Genomic DNA, 17,066 nt, shown 5'->3' on the forward strand with positions numbered 1-17,066 from the left:
CCCATTGGGAATTGGAGATGCTTTGCATCAGGGTGCTCTGCACCCCCAGTCCCGGGAGGCTTAGTTAAGTCAGATAAATACTGGACCTGAGGAGGAGTGATTTCCTCAGGCAACTCCTTGGGCTGGTTTCCAGCTGGGGGGTTGTCTCACCCCTGTCCGCTGTTGCACTTGCGCAGTTTGGCGGGGGAATATTTGTTGGCCCCACTTTTGCTTAACCGCTGGGGGTCATCCTCTCATTGTTTTTTGACCCTGCTAGACAGGGATGGACAATGGGCCACGGTACATCAGCTTGCTGATGTTAGGTGGTAGGGTGCAAGTTCTTTTTTGTTGTCTTTTTTGATTGTTGTGTTTTTTTGTTTTTTTTGGGAATTGTAGAGGGGAAACCCTAGATGTTATTTTTCCTGGCACTTGTAGAGGGGAAACCCTTGATTTTTTTTGTGTATTCTGTAAAATTTTGGGGGAAACCCTTGAAGTTTTTTTTCATGATTCAGAGGCTTTAATATACTTGGATATATATTTCAAGAGCATTCAACCAAAAAGGAACCAGTTGATAAATGGCAGAAGGCCCTGTTCACTTTTGAAACAAAAAAGGACCCAGGTGATAAATTGCAGAAGTCCCTGTTTACCAGTGCTATAATCAAGGCCCTGTTTACATGCACTATAATCTTTACAAATCATTATAACCTCCCAAGAATAAAAGCTGCCAAAAGACCACCATTGTAATTCCGTGATCCCAAACAGGAGTTGGGATTTTAATTTTACAAAAAATCCCACAAAATAAAGAAATATTCATATCTCCTCACTGGAGCACCCAAATGCTCCCAAAGTTTTACAGCCATCTAGATACACTGTATAGACAATATTTTGATATTTACAGCATTAGAAACCATCAGGAAGGCCTTGTGGAACAGGGGGGTTAATTTGGCGGATTTCCTCAATAGGAAATCCCCCAAAACCTTAGCTACGTCAGTGCTCCAAACACTCCAAATTTTTTTCTGCAATAATAATACACTATCTATAAAATATTTGCAGCTTCACTGCATTAGAAAACTTCAGGGAAACTTTGTGTAGCCGGGGGCTGATTTGGTGGATTTCCTACAAAGGCAATCCGCCAAATCCTTAGCTTATATGGTGCTCCAAGCACCCCCAGATTTTTTCTGCCATATGAATACACTCTTTAGAAAATATGTTGAGCTTCAAGGAGGTATTACACATTGGGAACGCCTTCTATAAGCAGTGGGTGAATTTGATTTCCTACTAAGCAACTGCACCAAATCCTTATCCACAGTGCTCCAAGTGCCCCCAAATTTTTTCTGCCATAAGAATAAAGTCTCTGAATCAAATTTAGCGCTTCACAGCGGTATTACACCACCAAAATGCATTATCCTACCAAGGAACCGCGCCAAATCCTTATCCACAGTGCCCCCAAGTGCCCCAAAATTTAACATCACTGATTTAAACATCTCATTAATAATTTATTAGATTCTGGGTAGTACACCACCAACATAAACTAACTTTCAGTTGGAGGAAAGACAACACAAAATAAGAATAAAAAACTAAGAAAGAGAAATGAAAATGTATGATGCAACTTGAATGCAAATACAACACAAACTAAAGATAAATACCTAAAAAAGAAATAGTAATGGGATACAACTAGTAGCGTGCAATGTGTTGCAAGAGTTTCTTCCCTACCGTACAATCAAAACAAGTAGAATACCTTTGCTGCCATTGCAGAGCTTCAGGAGTAGCTTTTTGAACCCAATCCTTACAAAGGAGCTGGGGAGCTGGAAAGAGGACAGTGGTTTGGAGAACAAGGGGAACAAATTGATCATCAACAAGAGCAATGAAGATGGTTGGTTTATTGTTGGGGGGGAATAAGGGAAGTATGTTTGAGACTAGGAGTTGGAGAAGATAAAAAAAAGGTGCCTTGAACACATTGGCCATCACATTTGCAATTGTTGGAAAAGACATCCACTTACTCCTACCCACAGTTCCTGGAGTTGCAGTAAGTTGGTTCACTATGTGGTTGATATCAACACCGCAATAGCTGCGCTGAGCACAGCGGGAAGTGTAGCAAAAGCGTAGCACTGCTTGCCGCACTACGCTACGCTTTTAGCAGCGGGCAGCCCGCTGCGCTTTTTGCTGATTCATCTTCAAGGAAAATGTAAGAGCTCGCTAGAGCTCTTCACTGATCGGAGGCGGAGAGGCACGATGGGACGGGCTCGGAGGCCTAACGGTTCTAGAACCAACGGTCGGGGAGCTTGGATTGCGTGGCTAGCCCAAGCAGAGAGAGAATGGGGTCCGGAGTCTCTCTGTTAGTCTATGTACATGAGGAAGAAAGGAGAAGGAGAAAGAGATGGTGAGAGAGAAAGAGAAAGGCTTACCTAGCCCGAGCAGAGAGAGAATGGGGTCCGGAGTCTCTGCTGGGCTAGATGGGGCGAGGGGGACAGGCTCAACTATAGTCCTCCTCATGTGACATGGCCCATTTGGCCTTGTGAAACCCGCTGGAAGCGCGGGGCTTCAGTCTCCCCCCCTATAAGAGGAGAGAAGAGTAATAAAAAAATGAGACAAGAGGATATGGGAGGTGCGACAGTAGTCAGAAGAGGGATAGCAGCGGGGATTCCCGAAATGTTTGTCGTTGAAAAGTGGCTGGGGTGGGAGATATATGAGTTGGTTGGACAATGGGCCTGGCGCATACTTCAGTTGTTGTTGTTTTTCTTCTTCTTCTTCTTTTTCTTTGTTAAAGGAGTTGCAGTGCTGGTAGGTGAAGGATTAGGTAAGTTGGTGGCAGAAGGATTTGGCGGCTCTACTCTGACTTCGCCGTCACTCAAGTCGTGTGCGTTGAACTCTGCAAGAAGCTTGAGGTATTTGTCAAGATTGTCGTTGTAGAACTGGGTAGTCATTGAAAATTCTGGAGCAATTGTGTCTTCTGTCAAGCTCAATCCTCCTATGTGAGCTGTCTCCGGCGAAGAAGGCTGAGGGAGAACATTGAGAGTTGAGGACTTGCTCAAGGGGGTGGTTGATGAGACTTGACTGGAGGTAACCTCCCTGAGGATTGGGGCGGAAGCGGATGCTTGAGGAGATTCAGGCAGGTTTGGGACAGGGAGAACGGCGGGACAAGAGGATAGGGAAGGGGAAGACGGGACCGAATATGAAAATCTAGCTTCTTTGGATGGCGTCGACAGCAATGGCGGCATGGCAGGTGTTGGGGATGTCAGATTTGAAGTAGATAGGGGCGATATGGGAAGAGCAGGCGCAGGCGGCGAAATCACTGGCAAGCTAGCAAAGGTTGTTTCAGGTATGCAAAGGTGAGGAGGGCTTGAAGGTGTGACCAGGGGGAAGGGTAGCGGACTGCGCACGGTAGAGTTGACCAAGGGCTGCGTCGACGGGTGTGGCAAATCAAGGGGTGATGGAGAGGCAAATCAAGGGTCGGTGGAGAGGGCCCCGGAGGAAGAAGGGGGACGGTAGGCGAGGCAGGATGTGCGACCAGCACCGGTTTCGAGGAGCAGGCAGAGGAGGGTGTCGAGGAGATTTTTCCAGCGTAGGATGCCTTTGGCGGGGGGAGGGAGGCCGCGGAAGCGGGCCCGGAAGGGCTGATGGGGATCGGTTTGGGAGATGGCCGATGGGCTGAGGGGGCAATGGTTAGGATGGGTGGAGCGGGACGAACGTGAAATGTTTCTGAAGGCGGGTAGGAGTCGTTGGTGCTGATGGAGGGGAAACAGGGTGATCTTGAAGAATCTGAGCTGTAGGAAGGACCTGGGGGTTTTGCGGCCGGCTTCTTGGACCGTGAAGGTTCTGAGGAGTGGGTGGCGGAGGGTGTGGAGGAGGAGATCTCAGAGAGGAACGCGCTCGGTCTCGGGGTAGCAGTCGGTGGAGGGCAGGAGGGCGGTGGTGACTTGGATGAGCAGGGATCATCCATGGAGCTCACAGTTCTGAACGGCCTGCTTGATGAAGAGTGACTAGGCGAAGTGTCCAGATGAGTCCGTTGTTTAAGCCTCCTGTCTCGCGATTTGTACTTCAAAGAATCCACCAATGTCCTGGATAAAAGCGGTACAAGGCCCCTCTGAATTGAGTATTGGAAAGTACCAGAGGGGACCAAGGGGAGCTGGCCAGTCCTTGTTCAAGCTAAAAGTAAGCACACCACCGCTTCTAGATTTCTGATGCGCGCCTCGTGGTAGCCAGCCCTTTGGTCAGAGAATTGTTCATGTTTTTCTTGCCGCATCCTGTGTGTAGTTGGGGTTTCTTTGAACAGGAATAAACCAGATGAGCCGGAGGAGCCGGTTGGCTGGAGAGTGAGATGCTAGGGAGGGGGTTGGTGTAGAAAAAGACTGAGAAGTCTCTACCAAATGGAGTTAGGTGATAGGCAGATAGGACCGGAGGTAGGACGGATTATTGAGGTTAGAACCTTGCGGAACGGAGTCGGAATGGATCTTGAGACTAAGAAGCCTCGCAGAACGGAGTTGGACGGATACTCAGACTAAGAAGTCTTGCGGAAACAGGGCCGGAGTGGATTTGGGACTAAGAAGTCCCGCGGACGGATAACCAGAGATGGTTTGAGGGGCAGACGGGCGGGTCCAGAGAAGACAACAATGGCAAAAAAGAAATTCTTGCCAAGCTGTCAAGGGGTTGGTATGTCCAGAAAAAAAAAGTGTAAGAGCTCGCTAGAGCTCTTCACTGATTGGAGGCGGAGAGGCACGATGGGACGGGCTCGGAGGCCTAACGGTTCTAGAACCAACGGTCGGGGAGCTTGGATTGCGTGGCTAGCCCAAGCAGAGAGAGAATGGGGTCCGGAGTCTCTCTGTTAGTTGATGTACATGAGGAAGAAAGGAGAAGGAGAAAGAGATGGTGACACCAGGAAAAAAAAATAGTCACTTGATGGCAAGTGACATGATGCAGCTTTGGTTTCTGCTCCAGAGCTACTCCAGCGCTGCTCCAAGTCTGCTCCACCAGCACTTGTAGAGCTTGCAGGACTGCACCAGAGCACTCAATGTGGCACAGTCAGCTGGTCCTAATTTTTTCCCAGGAACAGCTGATGCTCATCATAAGCTGAGCAGTAGGCATTGACTGAGCCTGGGCCAAAGCTGAGCATTGGCTGAGCCTGGGCCACAGCTGAGCATTGGATATTCCAAGCCTGAAACAAATCCAAGTGTCAGCTGGACCAAGAATATTCCAAATTTGAGCATCAGCTCAGCCAACAATGGTCCAAAGCTGAGCATCATCTTGGAAAAGGCTTGTGCAGAGCTTAGGATCAGCTGTGACAATACTGTTCCAAAGATTAACACCAGCTGGGCCAAAAATTTTCAAAAGCTGAGCATTGGCTGAGCCAATGCTGGTACAAAGCTGATCATTGGCTGAGCCAAGGCTGTTCCAAAGCTGAGTATCAGATTTTTTGAGACTACTCAAAAGATTAATATCACCTGAGCCAAGGCTGTTCCACAGCTGAGCATCAGCTGAGCCAAGGCTGGTCCACAGCTGAGCATCAGCTGAACCAAGGCTGGTCCACAGCTGAGCATCAGCTGAACCAAGGCTGGTCCACAGCTGAGCATCAGCTGAACCAAGGCTGGTCCACAGCTGAGCATCAGCTGAGCCAAGGCTGGTCCACAGCTGAGCATCAGCTGAGCCAAGGCTGGTCCACAGCTGAGAATCAGCTGAGCCAAGGCTGGTCCACAGCTGAGCATCAGCTGAGCCAAGGCTGGTCCACAGCTGAGCATCAGCTGAGCCAAGGCTGGTCCACAGCTGAGCATCAGCTGAGCCAAGGCTGGTCCACAGCTGAGCATCAGCTGAGCCAAGGCTGGTCCGCAGCTGAGCATTGTCTTAGCCAAGGTTGGTCCACAGCTGAGCATCAGCTGAGCCAAGGCTGGTCCACAGATGAGCATAAGCTGTTACAGGAGTGGTCAGACTCAGAATCTGAGCATTGGCTGGGCCAAGATTTATCCAAAGCTGAAAATCAGCTGAGCCAATACTGGTCCAAAGCTGAGCATTGGCTGGGCCAATGATAGTCCTAATCTGAGTCTAAGCTGAGCCATGACTGGAATAAAGCTGAAAATAAGCTGGGCCAGGACTGGTTCTGATCTGGGCAACAAAGCTGAGCATAAGCTGGGCACCAAAGCTGAGCATAAGCTGGGAGCTAAAGCTGAGTATCAGCTGACCAGAAATGGGGATCAGTGGTGCACAGCAAAAACTGAGGATCTCCTGTGGAAATTCTTAAACTGGTTAGATGGTGGGTAGATGATGGGTAGATGGTGGGTAGATGGTGGGTAGCCCGCTGGAGCTGGCATAATGTCACTTGTCATCAAGTGACTATTTTTTTTTCCTGGTGTGAGAGAGAAAGAGAAAGGCTTACCTAGCCCAAGCAGAGAGAGAATGGGGTCCGGAGTCTCTGCCGGGCTAGATGGGGCAAGGGAGACAGGCTCAACTATAGTCCTCCTCATGTGACATGGCCCATTTGGCCTTGTGAAACCCGCTGGAAGCGCGGGGCTTCACAGAAAAATGTGAAGATTTCAGCGACACGCAGCTGTATTTTGCTGCGCTGGCCGCTGAAATAGCGGAAAGCAGCTGCGCTGGGCGCTAAAAAGCGGGAAAACCGCTGAAATAGCAATAATTGGTTGCTGTGCGCGCTGAACGCTATGGCGCTTCTACCTGTGCGCGGTAGACAGCGGGTTGAGGCGAAAGTGCTCCAGCTGCCCTCGTTCGAAGGTCCGGATCTGGTGAGCGCTAAGAATCGAGATAATTGATAGCGGTATGGGAGAGGATTTTTGAGTGAGAAGGAAAGAACGAGGGAGTTTGGATTGCCCATGGCGAGTGTGGTTGTTAAGCTCTTTAAGTGTTCTCTTAATAGATTCAGGAAGTATATCGTTGGATTCAAAAGCTCGGGAAATGAAATAACTCAGAAGTCTCAGGAAGGATCTTCACGATCCGGATCAATAAGCTCAAAAACGTGATGATATCTTTTTCGTTCCGCCCCAAATACCATGCCAACCCCTCTTCTAAGTTCGGCTGAACTTCGATTCAGGGTTGGTGACAGTCCTTGCGACAAGCTGCGCGACAGGCCCTCGTGCCCGCCGCGCGCGCGCTACAACCTAGGAAGGGAGAAACAGAGACCGCAACGACAAAAGGAAACACCACCTCACAACAAAACAGGAAAACCAGACACACAGAAAAAAACAAACAAGAGCTGAAACCAAAACCAACCCACCACCTACACTCCTCTCCAACGCGCGCATGAATGAAAAGAAATAAAAGAAAGTAACATAGCAAACAAAACATAAGAAAGAAAAAGAAAAAGAAAAAAAAGGAAGAAAAAGGGAAAGAAAAAAAAAGAAGACAGAATGAATTAAGTAGGGAAGGGAAACAAGGAGATAACATGAGAGCAACCCAGCAGAAACAAAAGCGACGACCAGTATCCGCCGTCTTGATCCTGAAACGCAGAAAGCCAGAGCCTCGAGCTGGAAGGGCCAGATCCTGGGAGGGCTTGATGCGTTGAGTTTAGCCTCTTCGAGGGCCTCCACTGTTTTGTTCACCACAATGCTGAAACAGCGGAATAATGCTGTGCTGAGCGCTGAAAATTGGCAATTTCTGCTGATCCCCGCTCTTCAGCGCACAGAAGCACTGGTTTTTCTGCGCTCTGGACTCCATTCTTGAAAAAAAAGTGACTCGGCTGCGGCACACTGCACTGGTAGCGCTATTCTTAGTGTAATTTTGCTTAAAATGTAGCAAAAATCGACTTTTGCAGCCAAAAGCGCAGCGGCGCAGTGCGCTATCCACGCTATTTCAGCAAAAGTCCGCTAAAAGCGGTCAAAAGCGGGTCCAGTTGCTGTCCCGCTTTTGCTGTGCTATTTTGTAGCAAAAGCGGGAAAAAATCGCTGCACTTTGCGCAGGCCAATTTACGCTCACCGGAAAGTTTGCTACACTGGCGCTGAAAACAGCGCCCGGCCGCTGACGCTATGCCTGTTTGGCTCCAGGAACAGCTGATGGCCACTGCGCTGCACTATTTTGGTGCTTTTGTCAGCAAAGCGCAGCTGTTGTGGTGTTGTTGATATTGTGAAAAAAAATTTGGTTGATATACAATGGCGGTTGTTAAGTTCTTCAATCATTTCTTGATGGATCCGCATATAACCGCCCTGTTTGCTTCCCAAAGCCCAAGCAACCGCTTGAAATCCACAGTGTTCATCTGCCTCAACATTTAAGACCTTCAGGACACTTTGTTGAATTAAAATCCAAAGGGACAGAATGAACAAAGGAGTTTCTGGAGGTTCTTGCTCAGCAGGCGTTTCAGGCACGGGTTTTACTGGCAGTGGAGGAGATGGTACACCTGGTGTTGGAGATGGTGAGATTTCTTGATTGGGCGGAGTTTCCTCTTGGTTGCTGGTTTTTCTTCATCTTCAGAGATATCTTGCTCCTTTTTTGGTGGTGCAGGCTTTTTCTGGCGGTTTTTTGGTGGGGGCGGCTTTTCTAGAGATTTTTTTGTTGGAGGTGGCAGCGCTGGCTTTTCTAGAGTTTTTTTTGGCGGGGGTGGGGGTGATTCTGGCTCTTTTGGCGGGGCTTATTTGCTTTTGCGCGCTGGAAGTACCTTCTTCTTCAATGGTTCTTCTGCAACTGATTTTTTGATGGGAGGGGTGTCCTCTCTTTGGTTTCTGATCTTCAATCTTCTTTTTTCTTCACTACGGCCTTCTGTTGTTCAATTTTGGCTTTCTTTGTCTTCTGAGCTTTTTTTTTTCTTCATTCTTGCGCTTTTTTTTTTTGACATTTTCAAACACTGACGGGTCCCGGCGAGTAGTTTTGGGTTTATTAGGTGCTCCTTTGGGTCTTCCAAAGGTCTTCTGGGCTTCAGTGGGCAGCTTGACGTCTATTCAAGTCCTTGTGCCCTTGAGAAGTCGTTTGATTGCGGCCAATTGCATGTCAAGCTGCGCAGGGTTCATTGTTAGGAGCTTGGCCTTGATTGTCAGCCTTAGAGTCAACACAGCTGACCTAAAAGCTGCCTTTTCTACCTTTTTACATATGAATTACTTCATATCTTTTTAATCATCTTGAGAGATAACCTTGTTTTGACTCCATATTCAGTTTCCCCATGCAATTTTAACCCTAGTTACGACTTACCATTTCTTTGTAACTCTACTCCTTCCCTGAGTTCTTGAGTTATGCTGCGCATGCGCAGTTGTGACGTGTAAGCGCTACAAGGCGCGCCAAACCACATGTACATATGTAATTAGATAAGAAAACTGAAAATCTTTGAAGTCAGGATCACCCTTGCCTGAGGAGGATCTACAGACTTCAGACACGCAGAACCACACCCCCATATATTATAACCCAGGATCACCACCAAAGAGGATACCACTCTCCCAGTACACCTACTGTCACAGGGGCCTAGGATATTGACAGTAAGTATCACTCTTTCACTGAACCTTGATTATCTCAGAGGTACAACTCTGTGTCTCTTTGATTGCTCTCTCTCCCTGCTTTCTTTTGCTCTTCTTTGATCACAGGTCTGTCTACATATATCTTTCTGCTACTATTCATCCTTCTTTTTCTGTGGTTTTTGTAGGAAACCAACCACATAGGTTTTTCTTTAAAGAACCTTGAATATCCAGATAGAACTCTAAACAATTGTGGCTTATTAGACTTGTCTAATTCAGATGCCCTCCACGTTTCTTTGGTGAGAGGAGGCTGTTGCACTCTCTATCACAGCTTGGCAGCACTCCCTTAAGGAGTTAGCATTGCCAGTGGAAGTTAGTACCCACCAGAATATCATTGAAAATCTGCATATCTTGACTCTGCTCTTCCTCTCTTTCTCTCTTTTTCTCATCTCTAATATTGGTATTTTCTTTATCCCAAGAAATCCAAATATTGCCCAACCATTTCCTTGTGTCCTGTTGTCACTATAGACACTCAGGCTCACATTTATCTTGTCAATTGTTGAAAGGGTGGCTTCTTTGGTGTGTTTTGTGTTAAGATTTCAGCTCTACAAGTGGAGGCGACGAAAAGGGGGGGGGCTATCTGGAGTTGAACAGATAGGAAAAAGGAGCAGGGTTGAGGTTGTTGAATGTCAGAATTCTGACTTCATCTTCCGCTCACATTATCTGTCTGGCCAAGTGGCCCCTGTTTCCTGTCCGACCAAGTGGTCAAATCATGTCCTGTCCTGTTGTCACCTGTTCAGTTACCTGTTCAGTACCCTGTTCCTGTCCCCTGTTCCTGTCCCCTGTTCCTGTCACCTGTTCCTGTCACCTGTTCTGATTTGTTTGGCCGAGTGGCCATGACTTGTCTCCTGTTCCCTGTCACCAGTTACTGTCACCTGTCCTGTCCCCTGTTACTATTGTTAGGCCCCCCTTTGAATCTTGCTGGGGGGCTCTCTAGTTGTTTGGTCAAAGTCCGCTCCTTGGACATGAAATAAAAATCATAAAGTCTGAGCCCCAACAACCTCTTTTCAAGCTCCTTGGTCCTATCAGTCACCCCAGATAGTCCCTCCCTCCTTGTTGCCTCTTTTTGTTGAGCTGAAATCTTAACATTTTGTGATGGGGTGCATGCTTAGGGGAAATGAAAAATGACATTAGCTGAGAAATTAATCCAACTCCCAGAATTATTCCTCCGACTCCCAAAGTTGTCACTCCAACTCCCAAAGTTGTCACTCCAACTCCCAAAATTAGAAATCGGACTCCCAAAATTAAAAATCTGGCTCCCAAAAATTCTGCACCTCCCTCCAGCGGCGGCTCACCTGAATATGCAATTGGGGATGAAACTCCCCAACGCCAATTCTGCTGCCAGAGGCCATGATCCCAGCAATTTGGTGCTTGCAAGGGATCCCTGTGTGTTTGTGGTAGTCTCCATTGCACTGCTTGTTCTTACCTTTGAGTTTCTGCGCCTCCACTAGATTGTTGAAGGCCTTGCAAAGCGCGTAGTTGGTGATGACACCGCAGCAGTTGTGGAAAATTTTGGGGAGGTAACGCAGCGTTGTGATCTTCTGCTGATGGAATTTTGCGGCAATTTTGTGGTACTGAGATTTAAGAGCATTTCTGATGAGAGTGATGACCAAGGTAAAGCTGTGCTGGGGGCCAAGAAAATGAGATTTGATAAAAGTGTGCACCAATTATGTACATTCAAGAAGTTGTGCAGTTGTCAAAATGGGCCAGATTTCGAGTCCAGCACTTTGAGTAATGCTCCGCAACTCAGCGCCAGGTATCCATGACATATTTTTTGAAAGCTGAACCGTATTTTGTCAAGAATCTGTTGAAAGAGGAGCGGAAATCCGCCTTAGTTTGCAATTTCACAAAATTCAACCATTAACCAATCATTTCCTTCTCTTGAGCTTGATCCTTGATTAATTTTGATGCTTTGGCGAGGAGATTCTTCTGGATATGCAACACGCAGAGCATGAGATTTGTGTTGAGGGAGTTCATCAGAGCTTGTTCTTGATTGGTAATTACAACGGCTGGCGGAGGAATGTTGTGGGAGTTGAAGACAGCTAGCAAGGATTTGAGAGCCCAATCGTAGAAAATTTTGGTTTCCTTGGCCATGAAACAGAACTTCACGCTGAAATTCTTGTTGGCCCCGGTGATTCCAGAGATGTGAAACACAGGCATCTGGTATTTTTTTGTCTTGTACATGCAGTCAAGGAGGATGATGTGGTGGTAAGCCGTTAGCAATTCAACAGATTTTGCATGACAAAAGAATAAAGCCTTGAGAATGCCGTCATCGTTGGTTTTGGTGGCCGTGGTGAAATCTGTGTCAATCAGAGTTCTATTAAGATGGCTGACTGGACTGAGACCTTGAAGTGATTGAGTAGAGCTTTCCCGCGGCCTGAGTAGATTGTAGTGACGGTAGCTAGATTTTTTTCATTTGGGTGGGTCTTCTTCATTGCTTCAAGGATTCCCGCAGGTTTCAAGCTGGCTTCACCTAGTTTCTTCATTTCTTCATGAAGGGAAGGGGTGAGATTTTGATTGGACGTGTGGGCAGATGATTGTGAGCTGGATTTTTGACCGTGAATTTCCAGACATTCTTTTTTTTTTGAAAATAGGCAGCGGCAGAGAATGGGCAGTTGATTAATCTGGTTCACGACGTGGTTGCTTTTTCTTTGCCTGGTCTTCTGTTTTGGTTGGGATTGCCACCCCTAGAATAATAACCAACCTGCAGAAAAATAAGTGTCACAATCAGCCAGAAGGAAATTCAAAAAGGTAGCCAGAATTTCAAATTTGGGAGTCAGAATTTTCAATTTAGGAATCAGAATTTTCAATATGGGAATCAGAATTTTCAATTTGGGAATCAGAATTTTCAATATGGGAATCAGAATTTTCAATATGGGAATCAGAATTTTCAATATGGGAGTTGGAATTTTAAAAAGGGGAGTTGGGTGATTTTTGCAGGGAAAAGGAGGAAAAAGAGCGCTTGGACAGCGTAAAAGGAGGTAAAAGGAGGTACAAGCATCAGACACACCTGTCACACTCCCAAGTCTTACTTTTACCAGGAACACTCCTTCTGGTTGTGATGGACCTCTCAGCTGTAGTTGCGTATTTGGCATTGGGAGGGACAAGAACGTGTAAAGCAGATCTCCAGACTCTGGATCAACTTCAAACTTGTCCGCATCAAAAATTTTGACAACATTGGCAGCCGGATGATCACTTTTTCCGTCATATGCATCTATTTTGTCCTCAGAATCATCATTTTCTTCAAATTTTTTGGTGGAGTTTTCCTCAGTCTGATCAGCAGCGGTTTCAAGCGCATTTTCATCTAGATTTTGAGTTTTTTATGGCAAGTTTTCTTTGGTTTTTTTTTTTTTTTTAAATTTTCTTCAGTATCATCATCTAAACAAAAAGTTTGATCAGCATTATCTACAATATTTAAGCAGGATTCTAGCATTATTTCCTCCTTCATCTCTTCATAGAACTGATCTTGATTTTTTTCTTCCTTTGGCTCACTTTCATCATCTTGAAAAAAAAAAAAAAAAAAAACTTCTTCTTCTTCATCTTCACTTTCATGTTTTTCTTTTTCTTCTGTTTGGTGAGCTTCAATAAGCTCCTGAGTGAGTTTGAGGAGCTTGGGATTGACAGTGTTGTTGGATCAGGAGGCCGGTGAGGCAATTTGGGTGAGAGGGAGAGCGTTGCTGGACATCTTAGTTTGGCTAGGGGTCACAGAGCGGGATGCAATCAATAGTACGTGCTAGAAATTGGCTAGAATCAAGTCTGGGTGTGCTAGGATTGTTGGGACGGTTTTTGAACGGCGGCGGGTGGTCTACAGCGGTCCTGGTTACTGGTGGGAGTCAGAGCGCTGAGGTGCGGGAGTCAAGGCAGGGATACACGTGTTGACTCCCGCGGGTGTTTGATTGGGGGATTGATTCCTGTTCTGGAGCGGGGGATTAGACCTCCGACTCCCCCCGGCGGACAAAAAATATACAAATGATTATTTTGGAAATTCAATTATCCGACTCCTGTTTGGGATTGCGGAATTACAATTCCGACTCCCAAAACGCCCCCGGATCAAAACGATTTGGTCATGAGGACCCGGGGGAGACGTCTCGAAGTGGTGTGAGAACTCCTTTGGGATGGGTTGGCAGTCCTTTGAGGGGGAAATAACAATATGATATTCCAGCTAAGTAATACTACTGTTACGGGTGGTGTGAAAGACCTGCCCCTCTATTATACTACACAGAATTCTGACAACAAATTTATTTATTGTTGTGGTGTGACTTTTATGACAGAGAAAACTTGTATGTAGTAGTCTCTATCAGACCTAGATCAGTTTTAACAAGTACAAGATGCGTATACAACTTCTATATGGCGAGATGGGCAAAGAATATAATCAAGTGAGAATATGTTTTGTCGGGTTTTTAATGGTTTCAGCAGAGGGAAATGATGATGGAGTGTGGTATGAGATTTCTATGTTAATGTATGATGACTGTGTCTTCCGTGATGATGGCAAAATGATGACTGGTGACCACTGAGCTGGGGTGCCTGGGTGATGATGGAAAAATGGTGGGAGGAGGGCCTCCTTATATATTCTTTTCTGAGTTATTTTTGCTGTTGAGGGCTGCACTTGAGGCATTTCTGCTGGTGGTGACCCTGTGGATTGCACTGCCTTCTGCCAGGGGTGCATAACTTAAACTGATGTTCCGCATGACCATGTGTGATTTGTACTTTTTAAGGCAAAGTCCACCTAGGTTGGTTGCACTGCCAAAGTGGAGGCTTTCTGACCGCATACATCGATGTAAGTTCCGTGCAAATCTGTTGAGTTGTTGAGTGGAGGCCTAGTCGATGCAGTTTCCAACGCGCAGGTTGCGCGAGGTGATCTGTAGCTAATAGTGGAGGCCTGCCTAACTAGTAAATCTAACTATACTCTTCTATATATGCATGCCTTTTATGATTTATATGAATTTCCACCTGGGTATGGCCTGTACTAAACCTATAATTGTAACTAACTTCTAAACTAAAAGAGCTAGCTGGGTAGTTGAAGTGAGTGACTAGGGTTAAGTTTGTATTTAGAATCTATTTCTCTAATAATATTCTATCATATGCTAGTATTGTAGGCTGTGAGTTGAGGTTTTGGCACTTTTGTTGCGCGCAACAGATCTGGATCACCACATCCCCCCCCAAATTAATGCTGTCCACAGCATTCCTAAGCAAGCAACAAAACTGTTGAGTCCTTCCCGCTAAGAAATTTCTAGTCCACTGATGTTGTTTTAAGTCCTTGACAATTTTGTACAAGTTTCCATGCCTTCTTCCCTGTTCCTTGTGTTTTTCCAATTGGCTATTTGTGTTGCATTGAGTCAACTCCAAATCGGTATTGTATCTTCCGATCTATACATCCTTTCTCTATCTCAAAATCTAGTATATGTATGTCCTATGTAAACCTATTCCCCCTGCCACTCCCAAATCAAAGGATCCTAACGCTCTACGAGTATACTCTGTACCCCTGTCGTTGGCCCAAAGAAAAGGGATGTGGTTGATGATTCCCGACAAAAGTATAACATACGTCCCCCAGTTGATGAGTTAAACACTCTTGATTAACCTTCCCGCCAACTGGCTTCCCGTATTCCTATGTGTTTCTAAATAACTCTTTCCTTCTGTCACATCGTACTCCTTTTAAGGCCTAACTATACTTCTATTTCCTCTACTAAAGAAAAGGGTGATCTTGTCCAATATTACACCCATTTAAATTCTTCCCTATGTTTCCACGTCCTTCCATTTGATAATCCACGTAGTCCAGAAAATCAAGCTAGGATACCCTGTCTAAACCGTAATTTCTTCCTTCTTCATCCACTTCCTAAAAATTTCCTATCCAGTCCTGAACTCACTTTCTTGGCCAAACTCTTCTTCATATTCCTTGTTGTTATTGCTTGTGCTAGTACTACTCTCATATTTTCTTGTGTGCCTTCCTCATTTTATTTGATCTTCCAGTGATCTTATCTGAATTTCTTGCTTGTTATACATATTTTATCCAAAAGAAGTGATTCAGTACCTCTTGTTGTCCGTTGTATCTTCATGTATGACTCCTGCACCGTTACTTATTGATATTTCCAACCAAAATTGATGTTAAGTTTTGAAATCATGTGATCTAGGTGAGCTGCTGATCTGTCTTCCTCTTGACACTGCAGCTTAGGGTCATGCAGGACCTAGGGATTCTTTCAAGTTGCAGTTTATGGTCATGCAGGACCCTGGGTTTTGCTTGAAATTTGCAGTTTATGGTCTTGCAGGACCTTGGGTTTTCCTTGAATGTTGCAGTTTATATATGGTCTTTCAGGACCTTGGGTTTTGCTTGAAATTGCAGTTTATGGTCTTGCAGGACCCTGGGTTTTGCTTGAAAATTGCAGTTTATGGTCTTGCAGGACCCTGGGTTTTGCTTGAAAATTGCAGTTTATGGTCATGCAGGACCCCTCAATTGTCCACTTTGTTCTTCTTGTTGCAGGGAGTTCCGGATAGACGCTGCGCTGAGCTAGCATCTTTTTGCAAAAGCCGCGCGCGCTTCTGTTCGCTGTTCCGAGTGTCGCAACACTTGTGAAACCCCCTCACGACTTGCTGATACGGGCCTGTGATGCCCTTGCTGGCCCTCCGATCTTCGTCAAGTCCCGATCGATGCCAAGGATGCTGCACCTCGCCCGACAGCCACCGGTACGCCCACGGCTCCGCCGACGATCGTCCCTTTTATTCTCCCTTTTTCCTTCGTTCTCGTTCCTGCCGTCTTACTAATTTTGAATTTTTGAATTGATGGTTATGTACGAGCAGTGCCTCCACCTCGTAACCGCGGCCACGCTTGCTCATTGCCGAGCCTCTCAGCTTGCTTCAACCGCCCGTATGGCCAAGTACTCCGCGATTGATTGACCTCCACCCTTGCAGAATCAAACTAAAAGATATCAAATACCAAAAAAACTGTTGTCCGCCGAAGCACCAATCCTCCGCGCGCATCCATTCTCAGCTCCCTCAAGACAAATCTGCTCTATTCGCTCGATGCCAAAACTTCTCCCCTGCGTCGTCAGCCATTTGTGCATAGGCCGATTATACACTCTGCACCGTCGTTAGCCTATCCTAGCCTGCGTCATCGACGATCTATCCGAGCTGTCCTCAGCTGATTTTTGAATATAAAAAGCAGCTCCATCGTCGCCGGTCTCTTCCCCCCTATGTCCTCGTTTCTTGTGTAAGCTTTCTGCTACTGAATATCCAAGGCTGTGTTGTCAAGCATTTGTGCGTTTTAGGGACTCTTGTGGGACACTAAAATGTTTATTTGGTGAAAATATCCTCTGAGGGGGAAATAAATTGCTAATAGGTTGAAAGGCTATTACAACTTACGGGTGGTTTGAAAGACCTGCCCCTCTAATGGTACTATGCAAATAACTAAGAGTCTTGTAATCAATATTTATAAAGATGTGGCTGATTCCAAGATAGATCTTACTTTTGTATAGTAATCTCTATCAGACCTAGATTCCTCAAATCACTATTCTTGCAGATCTGTTACAACTTCTGATGCTGGAGGGATAATGTAATCCAGTGGGATCAATTATGTAAAATACAATTGTTGTTGATGTTGGGTTGTTGATGAGAAGGTTGGTAATGATCTCTTCCTTAAGCAATCTCTTGATAAGGCACTTT

At 46.0% G+C, this 17,066-nt stretch overlaps 1 protein-coding gene across 1 annotated transcript; it reads left to right on the plus strand.

Annotated features, from left to right (window-relative positions):
• Positions 1-13,127: 13,127 nt before the first annotated feature.
• Positions 13,128-16,301, plus strand: PtA15_8A228 (uncharacterized protein; the record flags this gene model as incomplete). The annotated part of the gene is made up of 3 exons (XM_053171635.1): positions 13,128-13,139; positions 15,936-16,091; positions 16,203-16,301. The coding sequence occupies 3 exons, from the start codon at positions 13,128-13,130 to the stop codon at positions 16,299-16,301; spliced, it is 267 nt and encodes an 88-aa protein (XP_053022879.1).
• Between the last annotated feature and the right edge of the window lie 765 nt (positions 16,302-17,066).

The sequence above is a fragment of the Puccinia triticina genome, chromosome 8A (genome assembly GCF_026914185.1).
Source record: "Puccinia triticina chromosome 8A, complete sequence".
NCBI lineage: Eukaryota > Fungi > Basidiomycota > Pucciniomycetes > Pucciniales > Pucciniaceae > Puccinia > Puccinia triticina.